The sequence below is a fragment of the Rattus rattus genome, chromosome 1 (genome assembly GCF_011064425.1).
Source record: "Rattus rattus isolate New Zealand chromosome 1, Rrattus_CSIRO_v1, whole genome shotgun sequence".
NCBI classification, from domain to species: domain Eukaryota; kingdom Metazoa; phylum Chordata; class Mammalia; order Rodentia; family Muridae; genus Rattus; species Rattus rattus.
The window spans coordinates 266355247-266371717 of NC_046154.1; the positions used below are offsets into that span (position 1 = coordinate 266355247).

At 44.3% G+C, this 16471-nt stretch overlaps 1 protein-coding gene across 2 annotated transcripts in view; it reads left to right on the forward strand.

Annotated features, from left to right (window-relative positions):
* The window catches only part of Pphln1 (periphilin 1), an 89330-nt gene that overhangs the window by 41801 nt on the left and 31058 nt on the right, over positions 1 to 16471 (forward strand). Inside the window, exons 6-7 of one of the 2 annotated variants that reach the window (XM_032885376.1) lie at positions 11918 to 11974; positions 14961 to 15040. In XM_032885376.1, the coding sequence (XP_032741267.1) occupies positions 11918 to 11974; positions 14961 to 15040 (137 nt within the window). The remainder of the gene's footprint in view (positions 1 to 11917; positions 11975 to 14960; positions 15041 to 16471) is intronic. The other variant, XM_032885384.1, reaches the window with a different exon arrangement.

Here is a 16471-nt window from a genome sequence, read left to right on the forward strand (position 1 = left end):
CCACTCCGTGTTGGTGGGAATCGAACTAGAGTCCTCTAGAAGAGCAGCAAGTGCTTTAACCACTGAGTGTTCTTTCTATGTTGTGATGTTTTTAATATCATTGGCCCAGGGAGTGGCACTTGTTGGAGTGAGTGTGGCCTTGTTGGGGGAAAAGCCACTATGGAGGTGGGCTTGGAGACACTCCTCCTAGCCATGTGGGAGCCAGTTTTCTCTTGTTTGCTTTTGTAGAACTCAGAGTCCATGCCTGCCGGGACTCTGCCATGCTTCCTGCCATGATGACAATGGGCTGAACTTCAGAACCTGGAAGCCAGCCCCAATTAAATGTTGTCCTTATAAGAGTTGCCTTGGTCATGGCATCTGTGCACAGCAGTGGAAACCCTACGACCCATGTCTTTTGATGAGCTGAAACGAACAGCAATGGACATGTAATTGACTTGCGGGGTGCATTGTCTTTTTCCTCTGACCCCCAACTCAGGCACTCACCTCCCAGCCCAACCAAGCTTTCAAGACAGAAGACCTCTAATTGCACTCAGAACTGGTGTGAGTAGAGATTAAAGAAGCCACGCATCTTTCAACCTCCCCACCCTGTGCAGAAGTGTGTAGTTTAAATGTAATTGTCTTATAACGGTTTGGTGAAAAAGAAGAATATCTGACAGCTGATAATAAAGTCTTAGAGAACATAAAACAGTAGTGGAAGCCAGGCTCTTACTTGATAAGACCTAGTGAGGTCCTCAAAGGAGACGAGCAGGGTGCTGAGCCCTCCTTTCTGTTCATCTTCTCAAACAGGAATTATTTTCTTTTTCTGTTTTGCAGCAGGATTTAGGTACTACCCCAGGCTGTGTGTATCTTAGGATGGCTTTGAGCTCCCAGTAGTACTCCTGCCTCAGCCTTCGGAGTACAGGCTGGAGCCAGTTTAGAGCTTAGAGTTTTTTGGGGCATTGTTTTTCTTCTGAACTGCACTTTGGTCAGGATTTCCAGGATACTGTCCCAGCCTTGGTCAGAAAAATGGGCCACAGTACAGAGTTGATCCGGGTCCCCAGGGCCTTAGAACTGTAAGGAAGAGGACAACGTGTGAGGTAAATGAACTAGGCAGAGCATAGGGATTTGTAAAGCCTCATGCCTGTTTGCTTGCTCTTTCAAATGGAATTAGCTTTTTCAGTAAACAAAATGGTCCTTCAGGGCTCTCTTACAAGTTACTTTGACTCTTTAAGGAAGGCTGTACATGCTTTTACATTCCTTCCTGTTCTAGTGTACTCATAAGACCAGCTTGTTTAAAAAACAAACAAACAAACAAACAAAAACCCAGTGCAAAAGCCCCGTATAAGCAACAAAGAAAGAAAAGTAATTATTTTGACACTAAGGGACAAATTCGCTTTGATCCGAAAGCATGTGTTGAGAGCCCCTCCATTACCAGGGGCTCGAGCTAACCCGATGGTCAGTGTGTTAAAATGTCCTCTTAATTGAAATCCAGATAGGATTTCCAATATTCTATAAATATAAATATCAGGTAAGGGTAACAATTTTATTATTCCTCATGCCCTTACTCTTTTAGTTCTTCAACCCCAGCTAAGGACGGAGCAAGAACTTCGAACACACTAGCTTCATTACCAGGCTAAGTTTCGAGCCCTTATGTATAGTGTGTGTGGGTATGTATGTATGTTTGTATATATGTATGTTTGTGCACATATGTGTGGGGCCACAGGACTTCCTTGGGTATCATCTTAGGAATGCTGTCCACCTTCTTTAAGATGGGGTGTCTTGGCTGGAACATATTAAGAGTAGAGCAGTCATCAGGGACTGGAGCTCTGCCTGTCTCTGCCTCCTCAACACCAAGACTGCAAGCATGTGTCACCATGCCTGACTTTTCTCTCAGCCGTGTGAGTACATCTATTTATTTCACTTTTCTGTCTGTGGGGGCGTACACATATCTTGGCATGCCTGTGGAGGTCGAACAACTCCTTTATCAAGTAGATTGTGCCTTTACTCATTGAGCCGTCTCTCCCACGCACACCCGGATTTTCCACTTGGGTGCTGGGGATCATATTCAGGTCCTTGTGCTTATGACGTCAGTATTTCACCGCCAGAGCCATCTTTCCTAAGACATCAGGTCTTTGGTTACTGCTAGTGTGTCTTTCATCTGCCTTTGTGTGTGTGGATGTCACTGTGTAGGTATGGATGCCAGAGTACTATTTGGGGAAAATCAGTGTGAGCCCTGTGTAACTGAACTCAGGCTCTCAGGATTAGCACTGAACAATTTTGCTCCTGTTTTGTTTGTTTACGTTAGGAGGGTCTCATGTAGCCCAAGTTGGCTTTAAACTTGCTGAACTGGCTGGGCACTCTTAGCCCGTTAGCTGTGCTTTCTGAGTTGTGGGACTGGCAGTGTGCACCACCACTCCAGGTCCTCATATTGACTTTTGAAGCTTTGCTTCCACCCTTCATGGGGCTGACCTGAAGACAGCTATGAGTGCATTCATTGGTTGTAATACTTTTAGTTGCCCATATTTACGCTAACAACGTAGGGTACTTTAACTTTCTTATACTTTAATCATTTATAATTTGTTTAGCATTAAAACTGACACTAGAACCATCAAGCTCAGTCTCCACACCCATTCTTTTTTTTTTTTTTTTTTTAAGATTTATTTATTTTATGTACGAGTACACTGTGGCTGTCTGTAGACATTCAGACACATCGGAAGAGGGCATTGGATCCCATTGAACTCAGGACCTCTCCAAGAGCAGTCAGTGCTTACCCCTAACCGCCGAGCCATCTCTCCAGCCCCCTCCACACCCATTCTTAAAAGGCCTTATGTTTTTAAAGTCAGTGTATATTAACTATACAAAATACTTTTATTTATTCATATAATATGCTTTGATCATACTGTCGTCTTTCCACTTTGTCTTCCATCTTGTGACCCCCTTCTTGTTCCCAAATAGTAGCCCTTTTGTCTTCATACGCTGCCATCTAGAGTTCATATATGGGAGAAAACATGCAGTGTTTCTCCTTCTGAGCCTGGTTATCTCATTCATTAAATTCTTGTGATTATTTCACAAAGTTCCTAGTCATCTGCGTGTTCCCTTTGCTTGTGTTTTAATTTTAAACCTTCCATGCAGAGGGGACTCAGTATAGTGTCTGTGTCTGGAGTGTGTTTCTTGAATTAGAATGTGTCCGTCATGTCTGTGCTTATTAAGTGCTGCACTCAGTCTGCCATGCACAGCCCATAACCTCACCATCTACAGGGATGCTTTCTGGTTTGCTTTTCCACAGTATCCTTTGTTCTTAAGTGAGCTGAGGAACAGCAGTTGTTACAGTGGATGTCTCAGTTTATCCTCTATTTTATCAGGAAGTCCTGTCTGGAGAAGAAAGCATTGTTGGGAGTGTTATTAGTTGTATCCTTAACTGTTGCTTGTCAGGACTCACCAAAGACAGACTCTTGCAGGACTTACTACTTCTTGGAAGCATTTAAGCCATGCCTTTAACTTTGTTTCACCTCAATGCCCAACATTATAACTAGTGTATGGATCCAAATGAAATGCTTGTTGGCTTACAGTGTCACGAGTTTCAGTTACAAGTTGAATATGTCTTTAAGATGGTAATGAATTTTTTTTTCTTTTTTCTTTTTTTTTTTCCGGAGCTGGGGACCGAACCCAGGGCTTTGCGGTTGCTAGGCAAACACTCTACCACTGAGCCAAATCCCCAACCCCGATGGTAATGAATTTAATAATGCACCTTACCCACCGTTCTTCATAGCTTAGAAACAGTACCTTATGGTTTGGGCTGCTGGTTATGATCAGCATGGGTCACTGTTCCTGATAGCGTCCAGTGTTGCATGTAGTGTGCCACGTGAAAATACTCTAGCACGCAGCTTAGGAGAAAGGGGCTTATTTTAGCTCACAGTTGTAGGTTTCATCCATCTCTCAGGGAAGTCAAAGTGCCAGGGACTGGAAGTGGCTAGTCAGGCTATGTCCACATCAAGAGGTAACCATCAACTGTGATGTGCACAGTTCTCTTTCTCCACTTTTGCACAGTGCAGAGTCCTGCCTAGGAATTGTACAAACCTTAGTGATCCGACCTTTCCACATCAATAAACATAGCTAATTAGGTATGGCTGGCCCCACAGATAAGACAAGATACCTGACCTAGAGGATTGACACTGTCTGTTATCAGGTGATTTGTACATTATGTGAAGTAGATGGTTAAAACTAAGCCTCAGCCCTAGGAAAGATCAGTACTTGAAGAAAGACTCCTCCTGGATGCATATGGCCACTCTTATCGTCGTGACATTGGAATCTGTATGTTGAATGGTTGTAAATCAGTGAAGAATCGAAATTCATTTTTTCTTCGTTTGTGCTATTTATTGGTGACAGGTGTTTTAGTTTTATTTACTCCCTGAAAATTGAATGTGTGTATACAGTGTTTTGATAAATCCACACCAACCTTTTTCCTTTATTTTATATCCTTCCCTTATTACTCCTTCTTCCTTCCAACTTCATGGTCCTTTTCTTTAAATCTGAGTTCACAGATTGTTACCAGTGTATACAGGGGTGTATGGCCAGCCACTGCACTATGAGTAACCTCTCAGGGGCTACATTCCTGAGGAAAATGGATTGTTTCTTTCCCGGTAGCCATCAACTGCCAATAGCACCTTAGTCAGGGACAGGACTTTGTAAGACTGTCCCCATCCATGCGGGTTTCTGGCTGGCGTGGTCTCGTGCATGCAGTCACAGCACTGTTGAGTTCTTGTGTGTAAGGGTCGTCTGCAAACATGTCTGCAAACCAGCGTCACAGCAATCTTCCAGAACCTCTGGCTCTCACCAGTTTTTCTGTTCATTTCCACAGCGAGCCTTGGGCTCAGGAGTAAGGGGTCTGGTGCACTTGTCAGTGTTCAACAGTCTTACTCTGTGCACTTTGGCCATCTGTGTGAGCTTCTGTATTAATGAATAGCAACTACAGAGGGAAACCTCTGAGGAAGGGTGAGCTGCCTTAGTCTGTGGGTGTTGTGAAACTTGAGGCATGAGTGTGCTGTATAGACCTGGCTGGACTGTAGCCTAACCTGACTTTGAACTTACAGTGCTTATGCGTCAGTCAGCCTCTTGAGTGTGAGTGATTATAGGGATATGTCTCCATGCTGCACATATCACTCCTTAGTCATAAATACATGATGTAACTTTCAACCCTTCCTTTACTTTCAGAATTTTCCTTCCCTGATTTAAACAAGTTTCATTAAAGAACAGGATTGTTTGGGGCTTGTATTTTTACCTATTGTAAAGGGGAGAATGCGTCCTGACTGAGCTGAATTTGGTGCAGCCGAGAAGCTGGTAACTGAGTGGATGAGACAGGTTGAAGATGTTCGTGCTCCGCTTCAGTTGGTGCCAAGGAAAAAAAGGAGAGCAGAGACTAAGACCTGGGAAAGGTTAGCCAACAAAGAAGAGAGAAAGATGTGGCCAGGAAGAGAGAGACCAAGGCACTAAGACCCAAAATAGACCCAGAGGCCACATGCAGAAGGCATGGTCCTCAGCCTAAAGCTGGGCAGTGGTGGGCCTGTTTGGAAGAAGTCTTTGGCTGGAGCACAAAAGGGGCCTCTCCTGTCTCCTGTGTCTGCCATGATTGTCGTAGGACCACAGATTGCCGTAGCTGGGCACAGTTAAGCAGAGTGAGAAGTCATAAGTTTTGAGCCAAAATAATAAGCCTTTCTTCCTTATATTTTGTTTATCTTGGGTATTTTTCCTCACAGTGGTACAAGCTGAACACGCAGATAAAATCAAACGTCAGTGAAATGTATCAACAGAGGGAGAGTGAGCCCTTTGGGTTTAAGAAACAGAGTTTATTCTTTGTGTGTGTGGGCATTTTGCCTGCATGTATGTATATTCACCACACACCACATGCCTGTGGTGCTCTCAGGCCTGAAGACAACTTTGGGACTAGAGTTACAGATAGTTGTGAGCAGCTGGTACTCAACCATGGAGCCTGCCTGCTCTCTAGCCTGAGACCTTAGTCTTAATGTGAGAGGGTTATTGAAAACTGTGGGTGAAGAATGTATGCTCGGTGGGATTCTTATTGTTATGGAAAGATTTGACAGTTCAGATTGATTTTATTCTTCTTAGATTTTAATAATCTAAGTGAATTTAAGGCAATACGGATGAGAATTGTGATTAACTATGTCAGTTATTGGTGTCTCCAAAATTTGAATTTAGAATTGTCAAATATACATGTATCAGTAAATTAATTGTTCAGATTTAAAATTTCTGATTTAGATTTAGCTCCCCATGGTGGCAAATGCCTTTAATCCCAACCCTCTGGAGGCAGACCTTATATCTGTGTGAGTAAAAGACCAGCCAGAATTAGTGGTATAACCCTGTATTTTTTAAAAAGTGATTGTCGTATTTTCTGATATTGGTTGAGTGAATCCTTCTATTGAAAGTGACTTCATACCGCCAGCATGATGCATTCGAACACAAGGTCTGAACAGATGTGAAAAGGACTGGAATGGGCACAGGACACACCAAGACCAAATTCTCAGCACAAAGGAGATTTGTCTCGAGGAAAAAGGGGCAGGAGACAGGAGATAGAGGACTAGGAAGTGGGAAAGGGATATTTGTCCTAGAGGGACAAAGGACTGCCCCTGGCTAGAGAGGAGACAGACTTGGCCCATAGGCAAATGATGTTTGTTTACAAAGGTAAAAGAGTGGCCGTGCTAGGATGAGGTGTTTAATCTTGATTGGACAGGTTAATTAGGGTAGTCCCAAGGGGCTTTTGGTTGCTGGACTTCCGCACTTTGATAGCTAGACCTTATGTATTAGCCTCAGGGGGAGAAAGTAGCCAGGGAAGGAGGAGACCTTGGTGGCTTAAGGAATGGAATCTAGTGATTCATCCAAGGGAGAGATGAGGTTACCAACCAACTGGTAGGAACTGGACTAAATCAGTAAGATGTCACTATTCATACCTTTTAAAGATCCTTTTTAGGATTTTTTAGTACAGCAATTACTTTAGCTTTGCTGCTCATGTGGAATTAACCCAAATGCGCCCAGATTACATGACCTGCATGTGAATTACTGCAAACTGAAAGTTTGTGTCTATCACAGAAAGCACTTTAACCTGTGAGCCAGGTGGCCTCTGGTTTGGAAAGCAGGGAGTCTTGTAAATCTGCACATCTGGCCTATAGGTAAGGTCAGGCTCCTCCAAGCACGAGGGCTAAGGATCCGCAGAATGTAAAATTTATGGGACTTGAAGGGCAATTCTGATATTTCTGATTCTGCTACGTGAGGTCCAGGAGAAGGTTCCTGAGTAATAAGTTTTAGAACCCAGTAAGGTTTAAATAATCTTTTTTTTTTAAATAATTTTATTGTTTGAGACTTTCTAACCTACATATAATGTTTCATTTTAATTAAAGATTTATTTATTTTATGTATATGAATACATTGTAGCTGTCTTCAGATACCAGAAGAGGGCATCAGATCCCATTACAGATGGTTGTGAGCCACCATGTGGTTGCTGGGAATTAAACTCAGGACCTCTGGAAGAGCAGTCAGTGCTCTTAACCGCTGAGCCATCTCTCCAGCCCCCCAGGTTTAAATAATCTAAAGCTGGTTACCCACTGTTCGTGGAAGGCATCCCCTTGTCAGCTGAACCAGGTCAGGATGAATTCCATTTTTGAATATTTTTATTTTTGGTTATAACTTCCTGTTGGGTGACCACAAATGAGTCTCTGTTAGGATCTATTAAGACTCCCTCGTTGGAGATACCTTTGGCTGCCTCAGTTTCCCATTACCAGAAGGATTTCAGCCATGCTATGTGGACACACTGAGTCCCTCAGCAGAATATATACTGGTTAGACATACACAGCCTCTGGGATTCTTTGCTGTTCTGGGTAAGAGGGCCTGTGACTTATTATTTAAATGTGTGGAGGTCCCCTGAGAGCTGGCTGATCTGGGGACAAGGGCAGAGTACTGGCTGTTCTCCTAACTCCTTTGTTGTCACTTGTGATCATTTGAAGCATGGGTGATAGTTCAAGCATGTCTTAAAACGTGACAGAAATAGTTTTAAATAGAGATGCTTTTGAGACTTAATTTTTAATTAGCTAAAAGTCTGATAAACTCCATAGAAATTCCAAATTAGCTTGACAAAATACAAGATTTTTGTTCTTTAAACAAGTATTTTTAAACCCATATCACTGTGTGTATACGTGTTGGGGTGTGTGTTCTTCGGGTACTATCTGCCCTTTATTTTTAAAAAAACAACCCTCTGAAGCTGGTGGCTGTGAGTTTCTTTGTGTCTGCCTTCCTAGCATTGGGTTATAAGCACGGAACCACTCTGGCTGACTTCTACAGGTGTGGGTTCTGTGCCCCACAAAGCGTATGCCTCATAACTGCAAGGCTGTCACTTTATAGACCAAACCATCTCCCCAGCCTTTATCTGCTCTTTCTTCAATTTTCTTCTCTTTTTTGTGGGGGTTGGAAAGGAATGACAGAGTATTTCTTTTGACTCTAGTACCACAGGGCGCAATCCATCTCGTTAGGGCAAGAGCTTGAGGCAGCCGCTTAAATCACATTTACGGTCAGGGAGCGAAGAAGAGTGAAAGACTGTGCTGTTTGCTTTCTCTTCTTAGTCAGTCAGGGACCAGAACACAGGTACTGTGCCGTCCACAGTGGGCGAGTCCCCCCTTTCAGTTCACCCGGTTTCCTCTAGTAAGTGATGGGAGATCCCGTCAAGTTGCCAATAGCGATTAGCCTCGTTAGAGACTCAAGGCAATCCCTGTAACGTGAACTCTTATCAAAGCCGAGTTCCATACATCCCACAGACAGTGTGGCACAGAGCAAGCCTTCCCACCGCAGAAGGGGACATCCAGTCCTAACAGGGAGTGATCAGACTGAAGGGTGAGAGCGGGCCACCTGCAGCTCCTTGTCTGGTGTCTGGGCTCGGGGTGGAGTTGTCTCAGTGGGCTCACAGAGCTCTACTCCACCAATTCCACTGCCTCCAGCACACCCAGTTTCTCCTTTGGCTGGGTCTCTGTCTGCAGCTTTCCTCAGTGGGCACCCAATGGTCTTGGTATCTCCACCATCCTGGAGTCCCCGCTTCACAGCTTTCAGGGCCTCTCTCCAGGAATCCAGTCCTGCCACACATTTTCTGACTTCAGTGATTTTTCTGAAGTGATGTGCAAGAGTCTCTGTCTCCTTCGTATCTTGTATCTTTCCTGTCTGCAAAACCAGTACCACGTGGTTACTGCTGCCAAGTTCTGCTCTCAGCGCATGATGGACACTGGCCCATTGGACCACAGTTAGATCAGCTCCTTGCTTGACCAGTCTGTCATGTCAGGTGTCACGGTGAGAGAGGAGCGTGGGGCAGCTGTGTTCACAGAGCAAAGAGCGCTCCATTTTTCCTTGGTTTTAGCTCAGTGGTTTAAGTTCCATCTTGTGACTTCATTAACCTTCTGGTTTTTCTTTTTTTTTTTTTTTTTTTTACTGGTTCACTCTATTTTTGTACTTCCATGAGTGTGAGCACATGAGTGTAGGCTCATGTGAGTCATCGGATCCCCCAAAGCTGCTGTGTCAGATGACTGTGAGCTGTGTAACGTGGACATTGGGAATCTAGTTCGGCCTCTGGAGGAGCCTGTGTACGTTTAACTGCTGAGCCTTTCTTCCAACCCTAATATCTATTCATAATCCTCTTTATTTTAGGATGACCAGTTTACCATAAACATGGTTTCCTCATCATACCATACCGTCTCACCATGTCAACCCGAAGGTGTGCTCCCTCCTGGACATCCCCCAGAGAGGAAATGGTCTCTCAGCCTATGGAGGAGAAGCCATGTTGGTCAGGCCAACTTTGAAATGAACTGTATTTCTTACAAACTGTTATGAGCAAGGAGAGGCTCATCATCCTGAGCACAGACAAGACATGATTACCTATAAGTTCTTGAATTGCAAAGTCTGTCCAGGAAGAAGCTGGCAGGCACGAACCTGCCAATCGTACATTCTGTCCCCTCCTACTCTGCACAGCTAGTGATGGGCTGGGAGGAAGAGCGGGTGGAGAAAGGGGGCTGTGGGGATCAGCATCGTATGTGTAGGTTCAACCTAGACACACTGTCCCTGCCCAGAAAGTCCCAGAAGGAAAAGGAAGCTCCTTAACCTTGGAGACTTACCAGGCTGACCTGCGTTGTTGGTGGTGGTGTTGTTGTTGGTGTTGTTGCTGCCTTCAAAGTGTAATCTTGACAGAATTTGTTGCAAACGAGAAGGCTTTCCATGGGGGACTGAAAGGACCTTGTTAATTTATACCCTAATTTAGTAAGGATTGTGGGTAGGTACAGTCCAGAGGCCTAGGGGTCTTCTTACTGGAGAGATGCACCAGCTAGAGTTACTCAGTTGCTTGAGGGCCACTTCCTCCTGCCACCACCAACACCCAATCAAGAGACCTCATGGGATGTGTTCCTGGGCTGGGCTACCAAAGGATTTTGCTGAGCTGTTAAGGGTCCAGGCATTTTATCAGGCTAGAGCTGCTAACAGGTGCTGCGTTAAGAAAGAACCATGCCTAGATAGGGTCTCGGTAGTGATCAGGAAAAGCTCCCTGTCCTGCCCTCGGGGACAGCTAGGGCTTACGTGGTAGAGAAGTCGGCAAGTGTGGCATCCTGTTGTCATTATGGATGGGCCTCTAATACCTTTCTGGTTTGATAAGGGTCATTTGGGTGAAGCTCAGGCGTTATTAGGAAATCTCATAGCAGTTAATGGGTCTGGCACCAAGCAGCAAGGGTCTGATATTTAGAGAGGGAGGGATTCTGCCTTCTATTTTGGGTGCTTTATTTTTGGTCTTTTTGTCCCTATAGGAACCTAACAAAATGTTTTGAGATTCTAAATATAGCATAATAAAGGGTTCAGCCATGATGGTTAGCAATAACTTTGTCTCAGAATCTATGAGAGACTTTGTAGAGAAAAATCAGTAAGTTTTCGATATCTTACTATTAGAGTATTGGTAATTCTGTTAAGAACAAGTCAGACAACTTTTCTATTACTGTGTTATATTTCTAATGGTGACTTAGCTTCCAGTAACTGACTGACTGCCTCCCCCACCACCTGATGTGACCCAGCACCACGTCTTTAAATGTGAGCCTTATGGTTATTGGGTGAACAAATGTTGGTACTTATCCACTTGCTGTCTCTGTGTCCTCTGAAGCTGTCCTTCGCTGGTCTCTTGCCCTCCTTTTTCCACTTGGCTGAACTCCATAGGGGAATTCACCTTTTCTTTCTATATCCGCTCATAGTTTATAATTGTGAAACAAATCGACAGGAGACGGGTTATCAGGGGAAAAGACACACAATAAGTTGTGTTTGTACACGTGGGAATATCACATCATGAGCCTGAGAATTGAAATTTGTAGAATTTTTGAATGCAGGTTACTGGATTCTGGTGGTGCGATGTTAAGCTGTGGGTGTTTGAATGGTTGGACACATGGAGAAGTCTCAGGTAGGCTCTGAGTAGCTCTCCAAATGTGACAGCTTGCGAGTGCCTGGCTGGGCTGTCTTCTGTCTCTTTCTCGTGAGAAAATAGTTACTAGACACTTTTAAGGCAGGTTAAGGGGCTCATACAAAGTTCTCTTTATTAATCTAGATACATTTCTTTGTTAAAAAGATGGTTTAGGAACTGTCAGGTGTCTGGTCTCTGAGGACCCAGTGCAGTTTAGGAACTGTCAGGTGTCTGGTCTCTGAGCAGCCAGTGCAGTTTGCAGAACTTTGGGTTCTTTGCTCTGCCTTGGTTCCTCATCAGTCCAGGCTGCTCAGGCAGCTCAGCGCGAAGCGGGCTAGGAGGGGTTGAGTATCACCAGCAAGTGCTCAGAAGCCCCTTTTCTGCTTGCTCAGACTTCTGGGGTCTTCCCTTGCTCCCCGGGCACCGAGCTGCTGGTGTTAATCCCTCCCTGCCACCTTTCCCTAGAGTCCTCGCGTGTCGGTGCTTCCTACAAACGGCAGAATGAAGCCACCCGAGGAAGAGGTGAGTTTGGAAGTAGGTTCTCATCTGGGATTTTGAAGGGTGGGGAGTTTGACTTGAGAAGTTAATGAAACGGGGAAAGTATCTTACTGTTCTCAAGTCCACCGTCAGCAAGGTTGGCTAGCAATACACCAGGTAGTTGGTTGTCTGGGCCAGCCATTGCTGGTCAGGAATGGCTGTCAGGGGTGGATAGAACCTGCAGAACGAGACACTGACTGGGGACTAGAGATTCTGCTCACTCTGCGGTTTTTGCTGTTGTCTGTGTCTTTGTCTCTTGCTTTCTGCTTGTCCACTCATTTATGTAACAGGTATAAATGAGTGTGTGAGATTTGCCCTGAGCAACCCTTTGCTTCTGCACACCGAGACTGGTTGATGTCTGCTTCTGTTAGCAATTAGGCATCTGAATTAGGAACGGTTCTTGGGCTACTCTTGATCAAACCTGGCCTAGCTGCAGTAGTAATGTCCCGTTTGTAAGGCACTGAGATGGACAGTGGTTGCCATCTTTCTCTGCGTGTGTTGCCGCTGGCTTTTGTTTTTTTTTCCCCAGTGTTCTAGCTGATGCATGCTAATACTGAATATGTAACTGACACCATGATTTCGCCCTGGGCTTCCCTTGGCTCCTTATCCTTGTGACCTTGAAGATGCAGAAGATAGTCTGTGTATATTAGACGACAGTGGAGCTGGTTACAAAGCTGTAAGGAGCACACTGTCAGGGTGAGGATGGCCAGTGGCCATTTCCACACTGTGAAGGGCCTGTCTGGTATCCGTACCGTCTCTAGGACAGATAGTGTGCTCAGCAGGGTGTTTCCTGCATACGACTGACTAGGCCATTTGTATTACTCCTAAGGAAGTGGACGAGACCATGTGTCTCCTGTAGCTCCACAGCAATTTTCAGGCCTTCTGGATAGTCAGAATGCCATCACCACTAGGGCCAGGTATAGAACCATTCCTTGACCCATAATCAGAGCTTTCCAGTTTTAGTTTTTACAGTGTGCCATATTAGGGGGCGAGGTCATTTCCCAATGACTGGCCTTCAAGCCTACTCATATACAACCAGCTACCTAACATAATCAGACCTTTATTTAGCCCAGTCTGTGCTGGCTAGCAGAATAGGGTAGAGAAGACCCTGTACCCTACTGTAGGAAATGTTCGTTTTCTACCTAACCTCCAATGCCGACTCATGCTCCTAACAGCTAAGTAGATCAAAGCTACTGAAAACATAGGTACTCATTCCTCTAGGACAGGGTTCTCAACCTTCCTAATGCTGACCCTTTGATGCATTTCCTCATGTCATCATTACCCCAACCATGAACTTGGCTTGTTGCTATTTCATGGCTGTAATTTGGCTACTGTTATGAGTTGTAATGTAAATATCTGATCTGTGACCCCAGAGGGGTGAGAACTGCGGTTGGAGATGCATTTTTGGCAGTAGGATGGAATTTACAGTGTAGCATATAATTTGCCACATGAGTTGGGCATACAGTAAGGAATGACTAAATTATACTCTTGACTATTGGAGGATGTCATGGTTGTATCAGTCTTTTTTGTTGTTTTTAGTAATTTATTTTTAGGTGTAACTATTCAGCCGTGACTGGTCTGAAACTTATAGTACCAGGATTGTGGTACCACAAGAATCTGGATTCAGAACCTGTTGGAACTGCAGAACTAGAATACTAGAGCAGGGTTTCTCACTCGGACTCAGCACTAGTAAAGCCGGACGAGGCTGAGGAGGCTGAGGTGGGGATTCCCACAGAAGACCCTCATCACTCTGGACTGCGGTTGTTAGGACTCAGTGCTCCTCTCTAAGCGAACACAATCAGAGTTATCTTCAGCACTGCCCAGGGCCAGGGCCAGAAGAACAGGACTGTCCTGCGGCTGGGAGCCGCTGTGTGGAGTGGCCTTCAGGCCCTGGGGAAGAGCTGATGTTTTCAAAACCACCCCGTCTCTGGAGCTTGCTTAGCTGTAGCAGGGAAGTTGAAGCTGGCTTTGCTGCGCCCTGCAGGCGTCTCAGTCGATCTGCCTTCGACTGTCTGCCTCCGCTCCTGCCTGCTTCCCTGGCTTTCTTCCCCTCTCCAGACTTCAGCAGCATTTGTGTGGCCTTCTTAAAACAACTTTGTCTCAATAGTCTTCCGGGGTCTCAGCATTTAAGATTACAGGAGTGAATGTAAGCGGAAAGTCAAACAAATTAGCTTAACTAAATTAGCTAACTAAAAACTAGAATAAGTTTTTGGTGTTGATATTGTTAATATATTTTCTGGCTTATGATCTTATTAAAAATGGTTCCATGATGGTGATTTTACCTCATAAACAAAAACATTTGCTAACATCATTCATTCCAGGCTCGGGATCAGTGTTCTGAATTAATGGATTTCTAAATTCCTTTAAATGGTGTGAATATTTTAGGAGTATCTGCTAAATTTCCTGTGTAAAGCATTCTTAACTGCAACTTAACTGAATGCCCTGTGATATCTACATACTGACTGTAATAACATCCCATGTATTTATATTATGATATGTTAAAGATTATCAGCAACAGGAAACCTCGTGGCTTGCACACTGCCAAAGACGGAGGTGGGAAGAACAGAATGAATGGTCCCCAGCTTCAGCCGCTGGTGTAGAGGCTTCCTGTCTTTGGACCTTGGGAAGAGGTGTTAATACTGCACAGGCTGTTAGAAGCCCCTCTCCAGAGAGTGTTTTAGCTGAGTCAAGGACATTTGAGGAGACACACTAATGTCCTCTGCCTTTCTCAGCTTTTCTGTGGTCATCAGCTGACATTGTCTATGATGTCATTTCATTCTGCATTAATGTATTGTGATGTTACCAAGAGAGGTAGATTTCTCTGTTAATACAATAATGTGGTGAGGAATTTCAGTCAAGTACATATCTAGCTTTCCCTGTTAATTCAGCTACAGAGTTAGGAGCATGTGAAGTAAAAACCCCCTCTCACTTTGTTTCTTTTCCTGTATTCTTTCTTGGCATTGTTACATAGGTAAAGAGAGATCCATCCAGTCTTTGAAAACTTCAAGAGACACTTCACCCTCAAGTTCGTCAGCAGTTTCTTCGTCCAAGGTTTGTTATTTTCCAAAAGTCAGGTAGAAAGGCTTGTAAAGATGAGGAGCTACCAGCCCTCGTGTGCTGCTATGGACACGGTGATGCTACACGGACCCGTGGAAACCTTGCATTCTAAGTTATCCCAACTTGAAAAACAAATGACCATGTATCTCCCTCATCTTCTCCTGTAAGTCTTCTATGTAGCCTTTGCTCACCTTCACCAGAACCAAATGGGAATAGATATTTCTATGGAGTGTGTGCTCATAGGGTTTGGAGCTGAGACTACAGGCAGAAGTTTATTTAAAACTGCTCAATTCTAATAGCACTTCCTCTTTTGCTAACGCAGAGAAGTTCTATAAGTAGGTTTAAATCTCAGTTCTAATGGAAAGTCAAGACTCACACGCTGAGGAATTTCCTCAAAGTGCTAGCATCCCCTTAAGAACCTGAGGTGTTGGGAAGGTGGAGCCCATGCCCTTTACCTACTTACGTCTCTGCCTCTCACCGGGTCTCGCTCAGAACATTTAGATACTCTCTACTTTTTGTTTTCTCTTAATGTTTTTGACTTTTTAGCAAAAGTAGTCATCACCAGGCAATCTGATGTTGGTCTCCAGGGGGCAGCAGTTTCTCATGTGGAGGGGAAAAGGTGATCTTTCTGTGACAAGTTTTACCACTGGGGCCCTCAGAAATCTCAGGCTTCTGGACTGTCAGATTGTTTTCTGGTGGGTGGATGGGAGGTCCTGGCCCTGGCCAATATTGACAGATGTTTTTACCTCTGAGGACACCCCCAGCCCCACAAAGCCAGCTCTTAGAAAAATCTGTATTTATGTGTGCTTTTGAAACTGGAACTTACTAAATAGTAGCCCAGGCTGGTCATGCTAACGTTCCATCAGCTTCCTGAACTGTTAGATTACCTTCTCGGCCAAGGGCTTCTTGTTGCAAACACACTATGGCTTTCAGAGTATCTTTTCAGAGTGACAGCTTTTCAAGTACATACACCCAGTGACTGAGCAGATAGAAAAGGGACTGTGGTAGATTTCGCCTTACCTTTTATAAGAATTCAGCAGTCATTAGCTTTGTTTCTCTATAACTCATTGAAAACATAAACCTCCCTTTAAAATTAGTTGTTTTTTTGAATATGCCTTTGTTTTCTTTAAAACCTTTTTTTATATTTCTATTAATACATTGTTTTAATACTATTTTAAACTTCTGAGCTGTGTAGGTACCTTATACCTATATATTATATACCTCTAGTCCCAGGACTTGAAGGCTGAGACAGGAGGATGAGCAGACAGTAGAGATCTAGGGAAGATAAAGCTAACATATGTTTTATGTGCATGGGAGCCATTACGTCCAGCATTACATACACAAGGCATCGGCCCTCAACTGATAAAGCAGCTCGCAGTGTGCTGACTCTGTTGGCTGTCTTCTTTTGTTTTTGCTTTTTCAAAA